The 15,076-nt window shown below is 34.5% G+C and overlaps 2 protein-coding genes across 3 annotated transcripts; both read right to left on the reverse strand.

Moving 5' to 3' along the window:
* Positions 1-25: 25 nt before the first annotated feature.
* LOC127858978 (uncharacterized) lies at positions 26-6,888 on the reverse strand. 2 transcript variants are annotated; one of them, XM_052396368.1, is made up of 4 exons: positions 6,725-6,888; positions 6,289-6,449; positions 5,123-5,251; positions 26-375 (listed from the first exon to the last, which is right to left on the reverse strand). In XM_052396368.1, exons 2-4 carry the CDS (start codon positions 6,430-6,432, stop codon positions 289-291), a joined length of 360 nt encoding a protein of 119 aa, XP_052252328.1. In that variant the 5' UTR covers positions 6,433-6,449; positions 6,725-6,888; the 3' UTR covers positions 26-288. The 2 variants fall into 2 exon arrangements, with proteins under 2 accessions (XP_052252328.1, XP_052252329.1); XM_052396369.1 differs by having other exon boundaries at positions 6,289-6,438; positions 6,725-6,887.
* A 2,811-nt stretch (positions 6,889-9,699) lies between these two features.
* Positions 9,700-13,629, reverse strand: LOC127858427 (protein TonB-like). The gene is made up of 3 exons (XM_052395585.1): positions 13,171-13,629; positions 10,601-10,795; positions 9,700-10,136 (listed from the first exon to the last, which is right to left on the reverse strand). Exons 1-3 carry the CDS (start codon positions 13,297-13,299, stop codon positions 10,038-10,040), a joined length of 423 nt encoding a protein of 140 aa, XP_052251545.1. The 5' UTR covers positions 13,300-13,629; the 3' UTR covers positions 9,700-10,037.
* Positions 13,630-15,076: the final 1,447 nt, after the last annotated feature.

Here is a 15,076-nt window from a genome sequence, read left to right on the forward strand (position 1 = left end):
AGAAACAATACCAACAAAAAGAACAACAGTTATTAAGGTGAGAGTATATATTGACTGATATATAATTGTACGTTACATAAAAATGCATACGTCGTTCGGAAACATGATGTGTTGTGAATTCGGATAAGTTCAACACTTCTAAAATGTGCAGGCTTTAGCAATAACTATAAAAGGTGACGTATACTAGATAGCTATGCCATTCTTCGCTGCTTCTGAGTCATGGTCTTAATTGACTTAATGAGGATTCGTGCGGTTGTCGTAAATCAATTATGGGTATACACAGTACACTCATCGCCCAGTTACTTTGTTTTCCAAATCGTCGATGAGTTGTAAAGACCTCCTAACGCTTTTCAAGGCCGATCCGAATTTCGACAACTGAAAGGAAATGATGTTTTACATTTAAGTCAACGGGCCTCATTGTTTAACACAAAACTTAAACGGCGACTTCAACTTACACCTTAGGCCTGTTTGCTTGAAACTTAAATGGTCTTTCAAATGTATTCTTCATGTTTTGATATGCTTGGATAATTTTCACATGGAGCTCGGAAAACTTGGAATAAAATTAATTTCAAGCGACATTCTTCTTAACTACAAGACAATTATTTAAGTACCGGTATGCAAATTTGTTCAAAATAAACAGAGAATGAACTTAAAAAAAACACTTAAATAATCAAAAGGCCGTTATCTTAACTTGCCATTTTGAAAAACTCAAATACATATACAACTATACATGTTTTAACCCATTTATGCCTAGTGGGCTCTCCCATCCTTCTAAATTGGATCAATTTATTTTAAAAATAAGGCATATTTTATATTTATTTCTATATTTAGAATATTTCTTACAGAAATTCCTTTAAGCAAACAGCGCAGACCCTGATGAGACGCCGCATCATACGGCGTCTCATCTGGTTCTACGCTGTTTGCCAAGGGCTTTTTTCTAGACGCTAGGCATTAATGGGTTAAATGCAACTGTACTGTTGTTTCAAGAATCTGTGTCCTACAGTGAAACATTTCGAATCTGCTATAAGTATTGGACGTCCGTTACTTCGGCAAGAGGGAAATCTGAAGTCATATTTGAGATGCTATTTATTTATTTCAAGTGACCAAGTATCCACTAATTATGGGCAGCACAATACAGCCAACCGTCAATCTACACTAAATAAGAAAAGAATACTGTTGAGTCCGATTAAAATGTTATTATCCCAGTGGTTTTTTCAGCACTGTCTGCGCCTCCGGAAAACGGAGGCATTCCCAATGCAAACGGACCTGATCCCAAACCAAAATTTTTAAAAAAATTCCCAATTTCCAAAGAAAGAAGTGTCTTATGACTTATGATTATTAGTTTATTAATGTTCTAACTCGTCTAGCTGATTTGTATCATACCAACAAGCACTGCTGTGGTTGAGCGAGGAATCAGCACCATGAACCTGCTGTGCTCCCCATTTCACAGCACATTCACACAAACCAAACTGACTCATCTGATGCTTACCTTCATTAAATGTCAAAATAATAATAATAAAATATTTGTTAAACCTCTGACTTATTTATGCATGATAAATTCACAATGTTTTCCCAAAATGAGCCGTTTCATCGAAGCAAAAATTCCCAAAATGGACAATTTTGTCGATAAAAAATTCCCAATTTGGTCAGACTCCTTTTCCCAAAATAGGCAGAAAACCCCCTGTATTCGGGTAATGCATTGACGATTAAATCAATGAATCGGTAATTGATCAACAAACTTCACAATAGAATGTATAATAACCAAGGGAGCCTACTCATTTTTGTGATTTTCTTCTCACAGTGTTCTCCCCTGCTGTGCTGCATGTTAGTAAAAGGTTACAATATATTAAATAACCGTTTCATGTAGTGCTGTACTCTCTAAAAATATCTTAGTTGATTCGAAGGCATGTTGTACAGTTTAAACTATTGTTCTGGCTTTATCTTTTGGAGAAAGTAGTAGGGCATGAATATGTGCTCACTACTAAATACCTGAAATGTGATAAACTTAGAGACTTAAGTAAAACATTGCACTGAAAAACGTTACATTCCACTATACAACGGCCGGAAAAAAAGTTGCAAAAACAGTCGATTTTGACTCTTGACAAGTTCTTTCTTGGTTCGTACATGACATATCTTTTTTATTGCACAAATCGACTCCGCTTAGAATGGCCTTTAAGAAAAGGTATGGGTATGGGGGTCTCTATGTGCAAAACGTTGCATTTATTTTCGCTTAAAGGTGTCGCTTTTACATTGAATTATATAGGGAACCTATTTAGTATATTGTGACCTAAAACAGCAAACGGCGAATATCGCCGATAATTGATTCGATAGCATGATAAGTAATAGTGATCTTTCTTTTCACATTGAATATCGAAATTTTATTGCAAAATAGTTTTATTTTCCAGCAGATCAGTAATTATTCTTCAATCCTATTTTACTGAATTTTTGTAATTGCGTCCAGTTATTGAAAACGAAATTAAATACTAGTAGTTCTTTTCTCGTTGATTTTCAGGCAAACCCCATTGTAAAGGCATTTCAACTATTTAAAATATTTGACTGGTTTCTTTATTTGTCACACGAGCCTGAACAACAAGAATTGTGCAAGAGCCTATTAAGTCTTAATAACGAAAATTTAACTTACCCAAAACCTACAGCATGGTACTCTGCTTATTGCCCAATCATAAACACTCAGACCACCTTACTCACATCACACTATTTTGCTTATTTCCCAATCATGAACACTTAGATCAAATTTCGCACATCACAGTATTTTTCTTATTTCCCAATCATGAACACTTAGATCAAATTTCTCACATCACTGTATTTTGCATATTTCCCAATCATGAACACACAGACCACCTTTCTCACATCACAGTACTCTGCTTATTTCCCAATCATGAACACACATACCACCTTTCTCACATCATAGTATTTTGCTTATTTCCCAATCATGAACACTTAGATCACCTTTCTCATACCTCAGTACTCTGCTTATTTTGCAATCATGAACACACATACCACCTTTCTCACATCACAGTACTCTGCTTATTTCCCAATCATGAAAACACAGACCACCTTTCTCACATCATAGTATTTTGCTTATTTCCCAATCATGAACACTTAGATCACCTTTCGCACACCACAGTATTTTGCTTATTTCCCAATCATGAACACTTGGATCAACTTTCGAACATCACAGTATGTTGCTTATTTTTCAATCATTAACACTTAGGTTACCTTTCGCGCGTCACAGTATTTTGCTTATTTCCCAACCATGAACACTTAGTTCACCTTTCGCGCATCACAGTATTTTGCTTATTTCCCTACCATGAACACATATTTCACAATCCGCTCATCACAGTATTTTGCTTATTTCCCAACCATGAACATTTAGTTCACCTTCCGCTCATCACAGTATTTTGCTTATTTCACATCCATGAACACTTAGTTCACGTTTCGCACACTACAGTATTTTGCTTATTTCCGAACCATGAACACTTAGTTCACCTTTCGCACATCATAGTATTTTGCTTATTTCCCATCCATGAACACTTAGTTCCTCTTTCGCACATCACAGTATTTTGCTTATTTCCCAACCATGAACACCTATTTCACCTTCTGCTCATCACAGTATTTTGCTTATTATCCAACCATGAACACCTATTTCACCTTCCGCTCATCACAGTATTTTGTTTATTTCCAAACCATGAACACTTAGTTCACATTTCGCAAATCACAGTATTTTGCTTATTTCCTAACCATGAACACTTAGTTCACCTTTCGCTCATCACAGTAATTTGATTATTTCCCATCCATGAACACATAGTTCACCTTTCGCACACTACAGTATTTTGCTTATTTCCCAACCATGAACACTTAGTTTACCTTTTGCACATCATAGTATTTTGCTTATTTCCCGTCCATGAACACTTAGTTCATCTTTCGCACATCATAGTATTTTGCTTATTTCCCAACCATGAACACCTATTTCACCTTCTGCTCATCACAGTATTTTGCTTATTTCCCAATCAAGAACACCTATTTCACCTTCCGCTCATCACAGTATTTTGTTTATTTCCAAACCATGAACACTTAGTTCACCTTTCGCAAATCACAGTATTTTGCTTATTTCCCAACCATGAACACTTAGTTTACATTTCTTACATTCAGTATTTTTCTTATTTCCCATCCATGAACACTTATAGTTCACTTCGAATCGGAAAACTCTTCTCATTTCCCAACCATGAACATTTCGGTAAACTTGTTCACATAAGAGTACACAACTTATTTCCAAAAACACATAGACTTAGGCATCGAAATCCCAACCATGAACGCTTAGTTAACCTTTCATGCGTCGGAATCTCAACCATGAAAGCTTAGTTAACCTTACATACATCGGAATGTCAACCATGAACGCTAAATTAACCGTACAAACATCAGAATCTCAACCATGAAAACTTAGTTCACCATACATACATTGGAATCTCAACATGAACGCTTAGTTAACCTTACATACATAATAATCTCAACCATGAACGCTTTGGTCACCTTACGTACATCGGAGCCCCAACCATAAACCCTTAGTTAACATAACATACACCGGAATATCAACCATGAACGCTCAGTTTACCTTACATACACCGGGTCTCAACCATGGACGCTTAGTTAACATTACATACACCGGAATCTCAACCAATTAGGTCACCTTACGTACATCGGAATCCCAACCATGAACGTTTAGTTAACATTACATACATCGGTATATCAACCATGAACGCTTCGTTAACCTTAAATACATCGGAATCTCAACCATGAACGCTTAGTTAAACATACATAAATCGGAATCCCAACCATGAACGCTGAGTTAACCTTAATACATAGGAATATCAACCATGAAAGCTTAGTTAACCTTACATACATCGGAATCTCAACAATGAACGCTTAGTTAACCTTACGTACATCGGAATCCCAACCATGAACGCTTAGTTAACCTTACATACATCGGAATCTCAACCATGAACGCTTAGTGAACCTTACATACGGCGGAATCTAAACATGAAAACTTGGTTCACATTACGTACTCCGGAATGTCAATCATGAACACTCAGTTATCCTTACGTACATCGAATGGCTCGTCGTGGGGCTGGCTGTGAATAGGCCAGTTTGAGTGGGGCCGTTTCGTAAACGGGTCATTGACCGGCGCCACCTCGATACCTCTGTACTTGCTCAAAGGTCGAGGATCTTTACGCACCTGCGGCAATAATATGATAAGTAATTATCATATAATCAGCGTTCTGCTTTAAAAAACAACAGCACATTTCTGTTCAAGACACCATTCACCTGGCCAGAGGTAGATGCCCCTTACGTTCATGCTTTAAAGGGGCCTTTTCACAGATTTTGGCATTTTTTAACTTATTCATTAAATGCTTAATATCGATAAATGTAAACATTGGATCGTAAAAGCTCCAGTAAATATCAAGAATAAAATTAAAAAAAGGAAAAGAGCATTGCCCGGACCAGGTTTCGAACCAGTGACCCCTGGAGTCCTGCCAGAGTCCTGAAGTAAAAACGCTTTATCCTACTGAGCTATTCCGCCGTGTACACATACTGAGCGTATTTTATACTTTATATAAGCAATCTTCGTAGTTTCACAAAATTTAACGACAAAAACAGAACTCTCCAAATTATTCAATCGTTTCGCGTTGCAACGCTTTATAATTTTTAGGTTTTAAAATCGTCAAATGATGCATATAATGGCTATATTAGACCATGGTAAATGTTCAGTATTACTGTTTCCTCACAAATATCATAACTAAAACGAAAATTTGCGAATCTGAAACAACTTTTTTCAATTTTGTCAATTTACCAAAGCGTGAAAAGATCCCTTTAACATTATGTTTTATCATTATAATAATTATAATGTTTCTGTAATCCAACAAAAACAGATCTGTACAGGATATCCTTGCTCAACACATTCAAGTATAGCGGATGTTATAATTGGGAAATTACACCATACACTGTTATACTTTATATTTCTTTGAAATAGCCAATAGATTTTTATTCCACACCGTGTACAATCAAAGAGGGAACGTCGGGACAACGGAACCAAATCGTGCCGAGGTGATGTTAGTATTCAAGCACATAATATTGAAAATAATGTATACATTTATAATGATTAACTTATTCATATATATATATTATATTTATTTGTTTATTTAAAAAGATGTATAATTTAAATTATGATGTATATTCCTTCCAATTCAAAACACGATTGTTCAAGATACCAACCGTTTCGGAGAAGTTGTTGCCCTTTGCTTTTATGGTGTCGTGTAGACTCGCCGTCTTGTCAGTTTTATCAGAGTAATCGCGCGTTTCCATGAAGTTTTTAACATTCTCAAACTTCTGGCGTGCTGTATCGAACAGGTCTGGCATGATGCCCTATTGGTGTACTGATGAGGTATATCATAATCATCATCATCATCATCATCATCAACAACAACAATAACAGCAACAACATCATCGGCATTATTATCATAATTTTCATCTTCGTTTTTATCATCAAATGCAATAAGAAAACGGTCACTTTATACATGAACTTCAGTGTCATAAAATTGTTATAGCATTGTTAAAAAGTACACATGAAAACTGTTTCATGTGTACACATGGCTAATTCGAAATCTTTATTTTGTTTTAGTGGTTAACAACTTAAATGTCCAATACTCACTGTTAATTAAGTCCAATAATATGCATATGTTTACAATCAAGTTTTTCCCGTTACAAGCGTTTCAAATAAACTGTATAAACACGAACGTATTTCTGATTATCCAATGAATATATTTAGCGATGATTCTTATTAGTCATATTGTGATAGATAGATAGTTTAGTTTATTATTGTGTGTGTACGCGACATTGTTCTGTCTTTCAAGTAAAGACACGGTACAGCGGTAATTAATCGATCGTTAAATATTGATAAATCTTTGTTAATGTTTAAATCCATCAATAACTGGTATCACGCCATCTTTCTATTATGTGCATGCCAAGCATTGTTCTCTTGTTTTAAAGGTACGGTAGGTCATATGTGACACATATAATCCATATATATTGATTATTTGGAAATGCTATCTCTTACATTAACATATAGAGATAAAGACTTGTTATATTGTATCATAAATAATCACTGTAGTAGTAAAACGAATAACTAACCGTCGGTTTTATTATCTTTAACATATATATTTCAGCCTTTTTTATTGTGAACGTATACAAATCTAAATACAATTATTTATGACTTAACAAATTGTGTAACAGATTTGACGAAAAGTAGCATATTTCAGAAATTTGATAAAACATCCGTTACATAACTAGTAACACCATGAATACTTAGTGGATGTCGCCATTTGGTTAAAATAATAGTTGGAAATAATAGTTAATAGTTTACTTTAAAAAAAGGGACATTTGCATCGAAAAAAATAACATCAATTTGTAGAAAACAATCGATTGAATTAAATAATCTTAATTCATGTACCAATACTTAATTTTATAATTTGAAAGGTTAAAACACTACAAGTTTGACATACTTTCCATAATGTCTTCGCTGTTTGCAGAATGCTGATTTTGGATATAAAATATTTCACAGACGGATTATCTGCGGACATTACTGAAATTTGACGTACGGAATGTAAAACAAAGTTGTCCGTGTATGACCTAAACTGACATCAACGTTTATATTTGTGCATTCCGATTTTTGCGCTTAACTTATGCGAGTAAGCACCCTATCAGACCCAGTGGATGACAAATGTTTAGCCTTAGAACAGTTCCTTTTTCAATATACATTTACATGTCAAGAAGTAAAACATGTAATATAAAACAATTTATATTAATAAACATTTAAACAAGACCCAATAATTAGAACAAATAATTTATTTATAATAAATAAGTAACCTTAATATGTGAAGATAATATCTTTTAAGACATCAGTACAGGTAAAATACTTCATTCATGGCTTATACATACATGTTTCACGCTATTCATCACGACGCAATATCACTGACTATTGGCGTATACGTACATATTTAACACTATTCATCCCGACGTTATTGCATTGACGTTTTGCTTATACGTACATGTTTTACACTACCACTAATGACTTTATATCACTTACTTAAGTCGTAATTATATCCACTGGTGTTTCACATTTGCACAAGCCCTCACACAACCACAACAACAATTCAAACAAAATCAATTAGACAATTGTGGAAATATGTAAAGAAAAAAAAAACATCGTATGTATAAAAAATGTTATTTATGATTAAAAAACTGTACATACCAATGATGGAGGAAATTATCGGGCAACAAAATAATATTTTATCGCATCGTTTTCAAAGTGGTAATGCCACATGTATTGTCATTGAATAAAAATAACCCATTCAACCATTCAAACAGAAAGAGTATCACGTCTTTGATAAACTTAACATCACTCCTACTCACGGAAACCTTTCCACTTATTTAAACTATGTGAACATACATATAAGAAAATACTTAAACCATAAAGTGTGTGAAATGCATTTTGGTGTGTTTTCTGTTTTATTAAGTGGAATGCATTTGAGCCACCTGTTCCCGATTTTACTTTCATCCGATAAATTTGGTTCCCCTTTTCCACCGTTACGACTAGAGTTCAGTTTAGACTTAATCTAATTTAGTAATGCTTTAGAGTCACGTTATGAAACGGCCAACGGCTCATGTCCTTTCTTTATTTCAGATGGTGCAAGCCTGGTATTTCAATTTAACCCATTTATGCCAAGTGGACTCTCCCATCCTTCTAAATTGGATCAATTTATTTCAAAAATTAGGGATGTCTGGTTTTTTTTCCTATTTTTAGAATATTTCTTACAGAATTTTGTTTAAGCAAACAGTGTAGACGCTGATGAGACGCCGCATTATGCGGCGTCTCATCTGGGTCTACGCTGTTTGCAATGTCCTTTTTTCAGGACACTAGGCATAAATGGGTTAAAGATGAAAATGTCTCCTTCCGAAAATTTCAACAAAAAAGACAACTCATTCAAGTTGTAAGAAAATCCCATTTTCCAAACTGCAAGCATCCTCGAAAAACATTAAATAATAACATTTCCAGCAAAAGCCGAAATAATAAAAAAAACTCATTAAATGTCGACCACAACACTTAAAAGCGCCAGTGAGATATGGACTGAAATGTACAAGTTCTAAAATATATGACATGCTCTGCATGTCGTTATCTTGTTTTTGAAACTCATGCTTGATGTATTTACCATAGGACAACAGTGCCGTTCTCACTTAAGATGTTTCTTGCTCATAGTGAATGTGTTAACGAACAATTATTTTATTAAGCATTGCATATAAAAAACAATGCTCTCGTTAATATATCATATTTTAAATATACATTCCGATGCGCACGTAGAACATAAAATTATAAAAGACATGCACGGTGGTGGGGGTCCACCCTCTGAAATCAATACAGAGCAGGGGAGCAGTGGTCTAATGGTAAGACGCTGGCTTAGGGATCGAGAGGTCCCGGGTTCGAATCCCGCCCTGACCGCTGGAATTTCCTTGAGCAAGAAATTTATCCCACAACTGCTCCACTCCACCCAGGTGTATAAATGGGTACCTGTGAGGAAAATAAGCCAATGTGCCGTGGCTGCATACTGCGCCAAGATGTTAACGGACGACTTATGACCCAGTGATCAGGGTAAAAACGGTAAAGCGCCTTTGAACGCACATCTCGAGTATGAAAAGGGCGCTATATAAATGTGGTATAAAAAAAATAAATACAAAATACTTGAAACTTGATTCCTAAATGTTATTAAGTGTTTGACTCTTTTTATATAAGGATTTGTAATAAAAAGAAAAGCAAGACAATTGAAATAACTTAGTAAAACAATACACCATACATAGAATACTTGAATGGTTAATCATAGTTCAATGGTAAATGGTCTCGTTCATGTTGAGAAGAATTTTGTCGAATACGCTCGGGCATTGGAACAGCGCATCTTTGATGCTATTTGAGCTCAGTAAGACTTTCCGTATTGCAACACTAATGTACGCTTAATAGTTCCCGTGGCTGAATACCCTTCGTATGTCGCGATAGGAACTTCTGTCGGCTTTTTCTGAAAACACAAAACATCAATCAAAGCACTGATGGCATTTGCGTTGATCATTATTGTGCAAAACTAGGCATATCTCGCTGCTCTTTATCGATTAACTAATAAAATTCGATTGACGTATGTCTGTGATTTAATACATTAAAAGTACTTAATCACAGAATGGAGCATTTTTAAAATGTGTTAGTTAATGCCATATATTACTAGATTTCAAAGATGAAACTGAAGAGATACTATAATACAAATAATAGAATTTTAGAAAGAAACAATTCTCAGCGGGGATCAAACCATTACCCTTTGGATTTAAGGACACTCGCCATACGAAATACATGTTCTTTTTAATAAGAAATTTAATTTGGATATTAAATTTAACATTTGACATTCCGTTCATCATTTAAAATCCATAAAAAAAGTAATCTCAAAATATGTAATTATCATACAAATCGAAGAAAAAACAATTCATCAATTACAATTTCTTTAACTTCCTCAGCTGGTTTAGGCTTTGGGGGAGGCTTCGGTTGATTTTCCGGCGGTGGTTTTCTTTGGTATTTTCTCCGGGGCCGTCCAGTAACTGGGTCAATATCTGGCAATTTGTATTCAACATAAGGTTTCCGTACAATTGCGTCGTTGTTAACTTTCGGCAGGTCGGTGGAATAGTTGTATTTCTGTTGGAAATGGAGAAGGCAGTGCATATATTTAACGCATTTGTTCCTAGCGGCTAGAAAAAAAGGCATTGGCAAATAGCGTAGACCCAGATGAGACGCCGCATGATGCGGTATCTCATCTGGGTCTGCGCTGTTTGCTCAAAGGAATTTCTGTAAGAAATATTCTAAATATAGAAATAAATATACTATACATCCCTAATTTTGGAAATAAATTGATCCAATTAAGAAGGATGGAAGAGTCCACTAGGCATAAATGGGTTAATTTGGCTATTGCACATGAAACTGATGTATCTTCTCATAATGTCTTTATCAGATGCAATATTTTCACTCGCGATCCTCAGAATATTATTACGCTGTGAACTGTATAAAATGAATACATTGTCATAATAAGCTACCTTTTTAGTTTTAAAGGGGCCTTTTCACAGATTTTGGCATTTTTTAACTTATTCATTAAATGCTTAATATCGATAAATGTAAACATTGGATCGTAACAGCTCCAGTAAAAAATCAAGAATAAAATTTAAAAAAGGAAAAGAACATTGCCCGGTCCAGGTTTCGAACCAGTGACCCCTGGAGTCCTGCCAGAGTCCTGAAGTAAAAACGCCTTAGCCTACTGAGCTATTCCGCCGAGTACACAGACTTGACGTATTTTATACCTTATATAAGCAATCTTCGTAGTTTCACAAAATTTAACGACAAAAACAGAACTCTCCAAATTATTCAATCGTTTCGCGTTGCAACGCTTTATAATTTTTAGGTTTTAAAATCGTCAAAAGATGCATATAATGGCTATATTAGACCATGGTAAATGTTCAGTATTACTGTTTCCTCACAAATATCATAACTAAAACGAAAATTTGCGAATTTGAAACAACTTTTTTCAATTTTGTCAATTTACCAAAGCGTGAAAAGATCCCTTTAATACATTGAGTTGCAGTAGGTATAAGCCAATCTTGTAAAAATTGGTGTGTTTGTCAATAGTTTCAAATATATAAACTGTTGTTTAGTTATTCTACTTTCAATTTTCAATTACATTCATTTACGTATCGGAAATCCTGTATAGCGGACATCCACCATAATTTAAATCGAACAATCTCTGTTTAACGGTTCTACGACATATACATTTGGTTTGTCATAAAGTTTAATATGCCATCGCATTGAATGGCACATAACCATAACCATTAAACCCCGTTATTCTCACATAATACATATATAATTGTTTAACGTTGAAATCAAATGAATATTAAGATTGTATACTTTGATCGTCGGCATTCGCAATTGTCTTATTTTAGATGGGCCTCTTCACAAATTTTGAAGTTTGTCATTAAATGCTTTATACCGGGTATTAATAAATGTAAACATTTTATGCAAAAAGCTCCATTTAAAAAAAAATTATAAAAAGGACCCCTTAACTGGGCCCGAACCACTGACCCCTGGAGTTAAAGTCTAAAGTGTGTGACGTATTTTATACTTTATATAAGCATTCCTCGTAGTATAACAAAATATAACGAAAACAACAAAACTCTCCAAATTATTCAATACTTTCGCGTTGCAACGCTTTGTAATGTTAAGGTTTATGAATCGTCAAAAGATGCATATAATGGATATTTTAGCGCATGGTTTATGTTCAGTAATACTGTTTCCTCACAAATATCATAACTACAACGACAATTTGCGAATCTGAATCATTTTTATTTTATTTTGTCAATATACCATGAAAAGGCCCCTTTAAAGGGATCTTTTCACGGTTTGGTAAATTGACAAAATTGAAAAAAGTTGTTTCAGATTCGCAAATTTTCGTTTTAGTTATGATATTTGTGAGGAAACAGTATTACTGAACATTTACCATAGTCCAATATAGCCATTATATGTATCTTTTGACGATTTGAAAACCTAAAAATTATAAAGCGCGAAACGATTGAATTATTTGGAGAATTCTGTTGATGTCGTTTATATTTACGAAACCACGAAGATTGCTTATATAAGGTATTAAATACTTAAGCTGCGTATATCCGGCAGATTAGCCAAGAGGGCTAATGCGTTTTTACTTCAGACTTACTCCAGGACTCCGGGGGTCACTGGTTCGAGCCCTGGTACCGGCTACTTTTTTTTTACTTTTTTTTATTTTATTCTTAATTTTTTACTGGAGCTTTTAAGATCTAATGTTTACATTTATCAATATAAAGCATTTAATGACAAACTCCAAAATATGCCAAAATCTGTGAAAAGGCTCCTTTAATATTGTGAAAACACTTTTTTTTAAAGTTTGAAACTCTTATAACGTCTGGTCTTGTTTAAATATGAAAATAACTTCATATAAAATGTAAAAACATTATGTTAATGAGTGATATCATTGAATGTACAACCAAACATACCGATAATTTGAACTTCGATGGAGAGACCCGCAGGGGGTCGACGCGTGGACCCGCGTTTTTCAGAGGATCTTTCCAGTCCTTCCTTGACACAAAATCCTTCGTAGGTTTCTTTGCCTTCTCCCTTGACATACTCTTATTTACAATGAGTATCTTATCTGCATTTAACTGAACACGATTAAACAATATTTGAACGTCTTCCTCACTCTTGACCTAACCGGCTTTTAATTGCACTCTTTACGGAGACTCCGGAGATGAACGAAGTGTTACGATTGCGTCTTCTTGTTTCGCTAGTGTAAAATTCTAGCATGTCCTCCGAGATACCCTTATGGCATACACATGTCTCAGTCAATATTAAATATTGTGTTAAAACGTCTTAAATTAAACCAAATTTAAATCATTAACACGTCCTTTTAAATTTCAGTTTTGATACATAAAACCTAGCAAATAATTTTGTAACAACAGTAATGTATGTATTAAAACTGAATAGATCTAGTAAATAGTATGTTCTTTTTCAGCAGTATCCGTTCATATACTCAAGCACACGTTGTTGTTTTTTAAGTAATACTGTAAAAACTTGGTAGATACGGTAAATATTATTTTCACTGAACAGTCAGTCAGACATCACGCCATTCCATGATTCGTATAATTATCACCAAAGAACATTATTGGCCAAAATTGAAAAGATACAAGCGCGGCCTTAAGTATAAAGTTACATTCTTCTATTAAAAAATGACTTCGTCAACTGTGTATTGACGCAAACCAATATCGTTCCTATAGGCAATTATTTCACAAAGCCATTGATACAGTTTTCATGTCCAATAACTTGCCTTTACGATTGAGCATTACAATTCAATTAAAATAAATGGATTGGTAAAATTGGATAACAATTAAGCTCCGGTTTCTTATACATGTATTATATTTATTAACCTTACATAAGTGTTGTATCTTTTTATCATTTCGGTTCGCATGTGCTTCACACTGTTTTATATAAACTGTATATCAGTAATTTTACAAATTTGAACTTTAAATCGAACCTAAGTTTCTAATATAATGTTATTATTGTGAGGCCTGTTGAGTGCATTAATTTGGGTGAACTAATCGCCGGAAAAAAACTGAAATAAATTTTGAAAATGAAAAAAAACAACAAGCAAACATAATTTCTCTTCAATATGTCCAGGTCTAAGAGCTCAATACAAAATGATTTATGCGTGATATCTCGTCAATATGTCTTAATTTGCTTTCATTATATGTATGTGCTTTTGTACCAGATAATTTCTTTTGTATATTGATTTCGTTGAATAGCTTCAATTATAGTGTTGGTGTGCCTTTGGATGAGATAATTATTCAAAAAGGAAAATGATTACTTGTATATGCGCCCGATTGGTCATCGTTGGCTCAGGTACTACTTAAATGTACCCCGGGTACTCTTAAGTATACATGTACTTAAATTTACCCCGGGTACTCTTAAGTATACTGAAATGTACCCTTGGTACGCTAAATATACTAAAACGTACCCGGCCAATTAGACTACCCGAGTTTTATCCCCGCCAAATATCCGATGTTGTAAACGCGCTACGGAATACGAAACAAATTCTCTTTCAACGAAACCTGCCTCAACAGGCTTATTTGAGTGTGTGTTTTGATAATTATAATGCCATTCGACAAAAATAGTGACATTAATGTGAAAACATAATTAATTTGAAAAAAAAGAGCAAATAATGACTAATTTAGCGTTAAAATGTCTGGGTACGGTTTAGTTTATTCTCCGTACCCGGGGCACATCTAAGTATACTTAAGAGTACCCGGGATACATTTAAGTAATACCCGAGCCGACAATAATCAATCGAGCTGTGTTTGCCCATCTAGAAGCACCTCTTAGTACTACACAAAGAAACATCTTCAAGGT

Source organism: Dreissena polymorpha, chromosome 14, assembly GCF_020536995.1.
Source record: "Dreissena polymorpha isolate Duluth1 chromosome 14, UMN_Dpol_1.0, whole genome shotgun sequence".
NCBI classification, from domain to species: Eukaryota; Metazoa; Mollusca; class Bivalvia; order Myida; family Dreissenidae; genus Dreissena; species Dreissena polymorpha.

Bases quoted from the DNA above. Each gene is read 5' to 3' on its own strand.
- LOC127858978 (XM_052396368.1), bottom strand. From the start codon at position 6,432: ATGCCAGACCTGTTCGATACAGCACGCCAGAAGTTTGAGAATGTTAAA. The intron at 5,252-6,288 runs GTTGGTATCTTG...TTATTGCCGCAG, and splicing joins GCAACAACTTCTCCGAAACG to GTGCGTAAAGATCCTCGACC. The intron at 376-5,122 runs GTACGTAAGGAT...ATTTCCTTTCAG, and splicing joins CCCACGACGAGCCATTCGAT to TTGTCGAAATTCGGATCGGC.
- LOC127858427 (XM_052395585.1), bottom strand. From the start codon at position 13,299: ATGTCAAGGGAGAAGGCAAAGAAACCTACGAAGGATTTTGTGTCAAGG. The intron at 10,796-13,170 runs GTATGTTTGGTT...CATTTCCAACAG, and splicing joins CATCGAAGTTCAAATTATCG to AAATACAACTATTCCACCGA. The intron at 10,137-10,600 runs GTAATTGATGAA...TTGTGTTTTCAG, and splicing joins CTGAGGAAGTTAAAGAAATT to AAAAAGCCGACAGAAGTTCC.